This window comes from Mus caroli, chromosome 14, assembly GCF_900094665.2.
Source record: "Mus caroli chromosome 14, CAROLI_EIJ_v1.1, whole genome shotgun sequence".
NCBI classification, from domain to species: domain Eukaryota; kingdom Metazoa; phylum Chordata; class Mammalia; order Rodentia; family Muridae; genus Mus; species Mus caroli.
Genome location: NC_034583.1, coordinates 61,344,829 through 61,354,556, shown reverse-complemented (window position 1 = coordinate 61,354,556; position 9,728 = coordinate 61,344,829). Strand labels below are relative to the sequence as shown.

The window sequence follows — 9,728 nt, the reverse complement described above, 5'->3', positions numbered from 1 at the left end:
GGCCAGCCTGGTCTACAAAGTGATTTCCAGGACAGCCAGGGCTATACAGAGAAACCCTGTCTCAAAAAAAAAACCATAAATAAATAAATAAATAAATAAATAAATAAATAACTGACTGACTGACTGCAGGGCCAGTGAGATGCTGAACACTTGCTACTGAGTTTGACGATCTGAGCAGTCCCCGGGAAGCAAAGATCTGATTCCTGCACATTGTTGTCTGCCTTCCACATTTGTGACATTATATGTGTGTGAGCGTGGACACACAAGGTATGAAAGAAAAGCATGACTGTGCCAGTGTCCCTGAGAACTCTCAACTCCTTGACTATTTGAAGATTTTAAAGTACTTTACAGTTTCTCTAACATATACTGGTTTTGCCTAAAAAATTAAATAATATATATAAAACAGGTGACAACGGACCTGGGATCTGCTGGATGGAAGTCAGCTACTTGCACTTAGAGTTAAGTGAGCAGCAAGGACATGGCCTGCAGGTGCCTTGCTCTTCCTGAGGTGTCTGTGCTGGTTTCTGTTTGACAGAGGGTCTTCTGCATTGCCCTGGCTATGCACAGCTCATTAGTTTAGGCTCCTTGTTTGGCTTGGTTTTTAAGGGACATTTACTATAATTTCCCGCCCTGTTCTCCCCTTTTAAGCCACAATTTTTATTTGTTCTTTTATGGGTTTGGTTCTGGAGAGTGAAGCAGATTTTGTTTGTGATCAGTATAATTGGTCCGGAGTATTTTTAGAAGATAGAACAATAGGCTCAGGAAATGCTTTTAAGTTTATTTTGCCCAGAATTCCTCACCTCATGTCTCTTGTCTGCTGGCTCTCAGTGTGCTCCTAGCTATATTCCAGCCTAGTCACTCCGTCTGCTGACATACTAATGTACACATATAAAATGTTATTCCTATATGAGGAAAGAGCATGTATGTGTGTTCACTGACAAGCTGATCTCGTCTGTGGGCCACTGTGGCTTTTAGAATCAGAACCATATAATTACTGCTAAGTGATGCTCAGTGGCAGAGTGTGCAGCTGCGGGCTTTTAAGGAGTATGGTTTTCTTGTCTCATATCAGTTTTATTTATTTATTTATTTTTGAAACAGTTCTATTTTTACTTTTTGCTTTAAGAAAGAGTCTGAGTTCCCCAGGTTGGCCTTGAATTTTTGGGCCTCCTCTTAGCCCCTACATAGCTGGGATCACAGGCTGATGTCACCAGGGTCACCAGGCCTGTATCACATTTATTCTTACTTATACTGAGAGACTTATTTTTCAATTTCTCTTGTTTTCTCTAAAGCACAAGAAAATTTGAGGGCTGGAGAGATGGCTCAGCGGGTAAGAGCACTGACTGCTCTTCCAAAGGTCCTGAGTTCAAATCCCAGCAACCACATGGTGGCTCACAACCACCCGTAATGAGATCTGATCCCCTCTTCTGGTGTATCTGAAGACAGCTACAGTGTACTTACATATAATAAGTAAATAAATCTTTAAAAAAAGAAAATTTGAATAACAAACAAAAAAAGAATAACTGATGTCTTTTGGGAAGAGGTGTTTTTAAGACAGGGGCTTGTTAGACTACCCAGGCTGGCCTTGAACTACCTCAATACCTACTGCTGGCCTCAAACAATTAGTGGGCCTCCTGCTTCATCCTTCTGAGATTACAGGCATGTGTTACAGAGCCTGGCTAATAGTTAACTATCTGCCTACTGTCTCTTACTGTTGTGTACTTAGAAAGCACGAAGTGTAGCAAGTGTCTTGACCCCATCTCATAGTTTTGGGTCCAGATATCTCAAGAGGATTAGCTTGTTGTTCCCCAAACTTCTTTTTGATAGCTTACTGATGAGTTCCAGAAACTCTTGTAATTTTCTAAAGGAAACAGTACTGTTCTAAAGAAGGAACACTGTCCGTCACAGTGTTTGGAGTAGCAGATTGGTGTGGTTAGATTATGGCATATCCATAAGTCAAGAGCTGTATAGTTTGTTTTCTTTTTAATTACCAAGCTGTTATCATAAGAAAGACAGAATTTTATCTTATCCCTGGGGATTTCTCAGCTAGGCTAAAGAAATTGGTTTGCTAATGGCCTGTACCGTTAGTCCTCAGCACAGGTGACAGTGGACCCTGGGGACTTGGGGCCAGAGAGAGAGGAGAGGGGGAATCTTTAGTGAATGCAAATGAGAATTAAGAAAATATATGCTCAATAGCTAGGTTATGGTCTCTTATACATGCTGCTGACTCTCAAAACTTCCTGGAATTCTTTTACAATTTTGTTTTATTGCTGGCCATGGGTGGGGTGATGTTTGCCTGTAATCCCAGTGTTTAGGAGATGAGTTAAGATCAGATTGGACTATATGAAACCTTTTAACTACATTTTGTTCCATCCTGTTGTATTATTGGCAAGAGTTAAACCTTATATAAATGTCTATAATATAGGCATTAATTTTTCATGGAAATAAAGCTCTTTAATCAGCTTATTTGACCTTTTGGAATGATATATTTTAGTATTTAAATTCTATTTAATTTAAACTTAAAAATAGTGGTGGGCATAGTGGCACATTGCCAGTAATCCCAGCATTCTGGAAGCTGCTAGTTCAAGGCCAGGTGGAGCTTCATAGCAAGATCCCATGTTGACAGTTCACAGAATGAGGGTATAAACATTTGGGGGAGCACTTGCCCCGCATTCTTAAGGCCTTGGGTCCCAACCCCAGCACCATAGTTTGGAAGAGTCTGAGAGGATAGTTAAGAATGTGGACGTGACTTCTCTGCCACTGAAGCTTGCAGTTATGAGCACTGCGCCCAGTTTTCTCCCCTTTTATGTAATTGTGTTTATATTTATATGTGTGTGTTTGTGCCTGCTGCTCTCAGAGACCAAACAAGGGCATCTAATATCCTGGAACTGGAGTCACATACCATTGTGATTCACCATGTGGGTGGGTGCTAGGAACTAAGCCCAGGTCCTCTGGAAGAGCAATGAGTGCTCTCTCTTACTGCTGAGCCATCTCTCCAGCCCCAGTGCTCCTTCATTCTTACATGGTAGAAACATGTCTGTCTGGATCTCTAGTCGTTGAAATTTCTTCCCTATCGTGTGGGTTTTGAGGATTGAACCCTGGCTCTATGATAGAGCAGACAGTGCTCTAACATCTGAATCACCTCTCCAGTTGCCTTCCTCAGTTTTTAAATGAACATGGGAATGTACCTACTTCCTAGGGATTCTGTGAAATGATGAGTTAACACATAGTTATAGCTATTGTGTGCCAGGTGTAAATACACTTCTATCTCACAGCATCATGACTCACAGGGCTTATCATTCCCATTGTATAGTCGGGAAAACACATGGAATGGAAGCCTTTGCTCAAGATTCCAAGCTAGAAAGCTAACAACCAATCTAAGGACCAAACTAAGAGAGTTAGGTTACAGGTCATTTCTCTGACAACTGACGCGCTCAGGCACTTAGCTCACGGATATATACTGTGTGCACTATACATAGAAGTGTACTTGCTTGCCTTTAGTCCCAGCACTCGGGAGGCAGAGGCAGGCAGATTTCTGAGTTTGAGGCCAGCCTGGTCTACAAAGTGAATTCCAGGACAGCCAGGGCTATACAGAGAAACCCTGTCTCGAACCCTGTCCCCCCCCCCCAAAAAAAAGAAAATATAGGACTATAGTTACTGTCTCTAGTCTAATCCCTCAGGGAATGGTAGCATAGGAAGGCCTGTTTGCTCACAGACTAATGTCTTGCATGTCTTTTCACCTGATTTGGCTTTTGTTCTCCTGTTTTGGTTTACAGAATGGCTTGGTACTCTGTGCATACTTGCTGTCTCCCCACAGATCTGGCATCTGTTTGGAAGTAAGCTAAGGACTTTTTCTGAGTCATTATTAGGATGAAAGGCATACTAGATGATGGTGTGGACCATGAATGCCACTTAGACTCTTACCTATATTCTAGTTTAGGATTCTTATAAAGGAATTTTAATTGACATTGGTAACAAAGGTGATTCTGCTTTGGATTTTTAGGAGGAAATATCTAGCACTGACCACATGTTAAAGATTCTTTGTTTGCTTTTATTTTGAACAGATGTTATACTCACAGCTGGATCTGCTTTTGAAATAGCAAAGTGAGGCTGTAACTGTAAGGAGGTGCATCCCTGCACAAACTGAGCTCATGTTAAAGTTAGATATGCTATTGAATACAGTCTTAACTGCCTCTGTGCCAGTGTGAAGAGAGCTCTCGGATTCCATTAAACCCAAACCTGAGTCCCTTAGTATCAGCCACAAAGAGAATGTCTGGATTGTTATGAGAGGGAGGCCTTCTCACCTTCATTTATACTTTCCTTTGTTTTGTTTGTTTGTTTGTTTGTTTGTTCGAGACGGGTTTCTCTGTGTAGCCATTGCTATCCTGGAACTCACTTTGTAGACCAGTCTGGCTTCTAATTCACAAAGATTCATCTGCTCCTGAGTGCTGGGATTAAAGGTGTGTGCCACCATGCCTGGCTCCAGTTTACAGTTTCCTTTAGGAATCTCTAGTCTTTCTCATTGCCTGGATCCAGCACTCTGGTCCAGATTAAGAATCATTAGCCTTCACTTTATTCCCTAAAGCAAACACCAGGCTTTGACTCTAAAGTGTGCTTTTCTCTAGAAGTTTACAGATTATAAGAAGAAAACATAGTCAATACCATCGAAATAATAATTTGCTGGCTACAGCTCTGTTCTCTTGTAGGTGACCTAATCTTCACAGGGCCTTAGAAGAAAAGGAAGTCACTGGACTGTAGGGTTTCCTATATGTATACTGTCTTAGTCTTCTCTACCAGCATTCACTCTAAAGGCACAGCTTGACTTTAAATCCAAGGCCAACTGTATAATCTGTTTTGTATTACTCTAACAAAAGACCTGAAGCTGTGAACCTTCTAAAGAAAAGAGCTTTGTTTAGCTTATAGTTTTGGAGGCTTCAGGGTATAATACCAGCATTGGTTTTGAATTGATGAGGACTTCATGTTGGGAGAACACATTAAAGAGAGAGAAAACACACAAGGCCAAAGATTAGAGAAGAGCCCTACTGGAAGAACTACTGAGAGTCTCACGACACATCTTCCTTCTGAGGGCAGTGCCCCCAGTGACTTCCCACTAGGCTCCACCTGTTCAGGTTTCTCTTCTTAAAGGTTCTACACTGACTGGTAACATCCCACACTGAAACCCACACATCCCTTAAGAGATACATTCTAGTCATAGCCACACCATAACACCAAGAAGGAAAATTCTGGTTTTTTTTTTTTGTTGTTGTTGTTGTTGTTTTGTTTTTTAAAGCCCATCTTTAGAGTTCTTACCTGTTACTTCATGTCTTTTTCTTCCTAGTGAATTGTGGCACACCTACAATCTGCCCACTTAGAAGTATTTCCTTATATCATAGTTCCAACTTGACAACCACATCAAAATATAAAATGCAGGAGCTAGAGAGATGGCTCAGAGGATAAGAGCACTGGATTCCCTAGAACGGAATTTAAGGAGAATTGTAAGCTGCCGGATTCGGGTACACCTAGGTAAAGCTTCCAGCACCCACATCACAACAGGTAGCTCCCAAGTGTCTGTCATCCAGGTCCAGGGCCTCTAATGCTGCTTCTGGCCTCTGAGGGCACCTGCACAGTGCACATAACTTAGGTATGCATACATACATACACAAATAAAAAATAAATTCAAAAATGCAAAACAGCTTTTACATAGACTAGAGTAGTAATAATTTACTTACACATTTTTTAATGTAAGGGCTGGAGAAATGAAGCTCTTAGTGGCTAAGAGCTGCTCTTCAAGAGAGGACCCAGATGGCAGCTCACATCTCTTCTGAACTCCAGTTCCAGGGGATCCAGCACTCTTCTGGCTGCCTCCCCAGGCATGTGCTCAGTGCATGAACACACACACAGGCAAACTACTCATACACATAAAAATAATCTTTTATAAAACAGAAAAAAATGAGCACAAAGGTTTCTGATACAGAAATAGTTTTCAGTACTGTGGAGACAGTTCCACATGGGGTGGGGCTGGGATCTACTTTGCCTGGGAAGCCCCAGGGATCAGCAATGCCAGCATTGTTCGTAAATGCTTAATGGCAGAATTTGAGGATCTTAAAAGGACCCTCAGGAGCCTAAAGCCGTAACCTTCCTCCAGGTAAATGATGCTCACTAATAAGACGTGGGCAGCCACCTGCCTTATCAGATTTCCGGGGCAACTGAGCTAGAAAGTTAATCTAAGGACCTACTTATCTTTAGAAAGGGAAGAGTCTTCGGTTAGCCCTTGTGTGCAACTCTGAAAGGACATTTTCTCTGGGCCAGGGTCTTCAGACTTGCCTGTAACCAGCGGCTCCCCAGCTGGCTTCACCTGGTTAGTCTCTTCCGTATGGCACTGTTCATCCCCTGACTTTGTCCTCTTTGGGTAGGTCGGATCAAGTATTCAGAGATGGTGTACGATGCGTGCATGCACACTTTCGACTGTCTTCCTCTTGCTGCCCTCTTAAACCAGCAGTTTCTCTGTGTACATGGAGGAATGTCTCCTGAAATTACTTGTTTAGAGGACATTAGGAAAGTAAGTAACTTTTTACTATTTTTATAGAGTGTGCTTTTAAATTTTTGTTCTTTATGTCAGCCAGTGACTCTCTATATAACATATAGCAATTGCTGAGGTTAAATGAAAATACAGTCAGAGGTAGAAATACGGGACTGACTCATGATCTTGTCACTGTCAGAGAGCTGTAGTAACTCTTGGAGAAACATTCTTTCTCTTTTTAAAAATTAAAGTTTTTGTTTCGTTTTTTGAAACAGGGTTTCTTTCTATAATTCTCGCTGGAATTCACTCTGTAGATCAGGCTGGCCTTGAACTCTCAGAGATCTACCTACTTCTTCCTCTGAGTGCTAGGATTAAAAGTATGTGCCACCACTGCTTGGCCATAAAATTAAATCTTAATAGTTAAAAGCATGCTCTTCTACAGTAGAACTCTGAAACTTTAAAAATCCTATTTGTATATTTTAAACAAGGTCTCTCTGCAAAGCCCAGACTAGCCTTGAACTCAAGACAGTTCTGCCTCCTCCACTGTATGGTATAATTACGGGACTTGTGCCACCATGCCCAGCTTTAAAATTTTAAATTATATTCCAGCTTGCAAAGAAAGAACATGACTGTGAAGCCTTGCCAGGCCCCTTACCCATGGAGTACATTCTTTTTGTAAATGAGGAAATTTGACTGAGTGCCCTGAGCTCTGGCAGCTGTGAGGCGCACTGACGTTTGCATCCTAATCAGGATGGTTGGTTGCTCCATCTGCCGTACACTACCTTACGTGGTGATTATTCCCAAGACTGAGTCTTCATGACTGAGGGAAAAGGAGCAGCCTTGTGCACTTGCACTTCCGCACCTTGATCCCCTCAGTTCCCACAGGGATACAGACTCAGAATTTCCTTGAGTTCACAGCGGTCTCCCAGTGAGCGGTAAGCCTGTGTGCTGGCTTTTAAGTACCCACCCAGCCTGTCGCCTTTAGTAGATTTTGTATTTAACCACTATGATCAGCTGTAGTAAAAAGCTCCCCTCTGACTCAGCAGAAGCCCTCTTCTTGACTCTCAGATGTTCTGGAGTGTTCAAAAGCAATTATTTATATTCTTTGATTTTTTTGTGGGGGTGTTTTTAATTAAAGCAGCAGTAACTGAAAAAGTAAGTTAATGACAAATATTAAAAGTAAGTTAATGACACCACTCATAGAATGGAAAGAATAAAAGGCTTTTTACAAAAGAAGACATCTCTATTGGAACGAAGTGAGCAGTGGACAGGATGCCTGCCGGGCTCCCTGCCCTCCTGTAGCTCTGCTTCCCATAGAAAACTGAATTTAACTTTAGTCGTCACAATTTTTTGTGGAGGCTGATTTCACATTTGAGTTAAATTTCACTAGATTAGCATGGGAGGAGAGGCCCTTTTCTACAGGAACAGAGATAAGATACTTGTACACATTTATTGACGAACTCTCATTTTCTCAAGGGACCATCCTTGGGGCTCACGGCCTCATCTGCAATGCTTTCCTGTAGGGAGAAGGGGACTTTTGATCTGCTGCTTCCAAAAGCCTTTTACTTTCCTGATTTTTTTTCTCTTCTTTTGGCCCTTGTGTGTCTTCTAGTTAGATAGGTTTTCTGAGCCTCCTGCTTTTGGGCCAGTGTGTGACCTGCTGTGGTCTGATCCCTTAGAGGACTACGGCAGCGAGAAGACCCTGGAGCACTATACCCACAACACTGTCCGAGGCTGCTCCTACTTCTTCAGGTAAGCTGAGAACACAGTGAAACAAACTGGGCCCCATTTTACTTTTTCAGTTTTTCTTTAATTACATATGTGTCTGTGCACATGAGTGCAGGTCCAAGAGAGAGACTAGAGGCATAAGATCCCCTGCAGCTGGAAATATAGGCAGTTGTGAACCACCCAGCGTGGGTGCTGGGAACTTAGGTCTTCTACAAGAAGAGCACACTCTTAACCACAGAGGCGTCTTTCTAGCCCACTGTGATCCATTTAATGGAATTATTATTTTTTAAATTAAAATTTTTTTTCTATATGAATGTGGTATCTGCATGTCTGTCTGTCTGTGTACTAAGTGTGTGCCTGGTGCCCTCTGAAGTTAGAGGAGGTATTGTATCCACTAGAACTAGAATTCTGGAATCACCATGTGGGTGCTAAGAACTGAACTTGGGTCCTCAATAAGAGTGGTCAGTGTTCTTAACCACTGCACCGTCTCTCAAGCCCTGGTTTTATGAAATTAGTCTTGCCCCCACACCTGGTATTATGAAAGTTTTCTTCTCAGGTCTCAAACAAACAGTAGAGACTACTGTCTAGTCTCATTCTCTGTGTTCTTATTTCTCTTTTTCCTCTGTCCCCTCTCTCACCTCCTCTCCTCTTCCTTTCATTTTGGTGTTGGAGAGCAAACCCAGGACCTTACACATCCTGGGCAAGTACTTGTTCAATTCTTAATAGCAGGAAAGCTTTAATATGTTCTTAGACATGAGATCCTAAGAAGTACAGATTAGTGAACACAGTTAAAACCTCTCCCAGTATCTCACTGTTATAAGCTCTTTAAACCTCTTGCTAACTGGCTAAGATAATACAGTAGTTAAATGATACATATGTATAAAAGAAGCCTTAATCTGCCCCTAAACATTTTTTTAAAATAATCGTTTTGAATTCTACTCTGCCATCTATCTTTCTAGTGACTTATTTACTGAAACAATTTAACTTTTCCCTCTTATGATGTTGCTTAAGGACTTAGCATTATTGGCCAAATGTCATTTGTTACAGTTCCTGTGGTCACCTGCCAACATCTCTTACAACACAGGCCTTCCACCCAGAAATTCTCCTCCTAACACTTGGCTTGCAGCTATCCCCATACTCACCTGAGTTCCCTGCATCCCAGTCCATCCTCACAGAGCTCTTATAGCATTGGTGGACACACTTGGCAGAAAAACAGATGCACCCGAGCCAGCCCATACGGAGCAGGCTTGCAGCTGACATTAGAAGTCATGCACTGACTCTTACTTTCAGTCTTTTTTTCTCTTTTGCTTTATGTGTAGGAGTGTTTTGCTCACATGTATGTTTCTGTACCACATGTCTTCCTGGTAACCATGGAGGCCAGAGCCCCTGGAACTGGAATTACAGATGTGGGTGCTAAGAACCAGACCCAGATCTTCTCCAAGAGCAGCTCTGACTCTTTTTTTTTTTTTTTTTTTTTTTTTTT

General features: G+C 41.9%; 1 protein-coding gene across 4 annotated transcripts in view; it reads left to right on the top strand.

The window, feature by feature from the left end:
• The window catches only part of Ppp3cc (protein phosphatase 3 catalytic subunit gamma), a 73,325-nt gene that overhangs the window by 37,176 nt on the left and 26,421 nt on the right, over nt 1-9,728 (top strand). For all 4 annotated transcript variants that reach the window (XM_021181837.2, XM_021181839.2, XM_021181836.1 and 1 more), the window contains exons 5-6: nt 6,411-6,556; nt 8,130-8,269. In XM_021181837.2, coding sequence (XP_021037496.1) covers nt 6,411-6,556; nt 8,130-8,269 — 286 coding nt within the window. The remainder of the gene's footprint in view (nt 1-6,410; nt 6,557-8,129; nt 8,270-9,728) is intronic.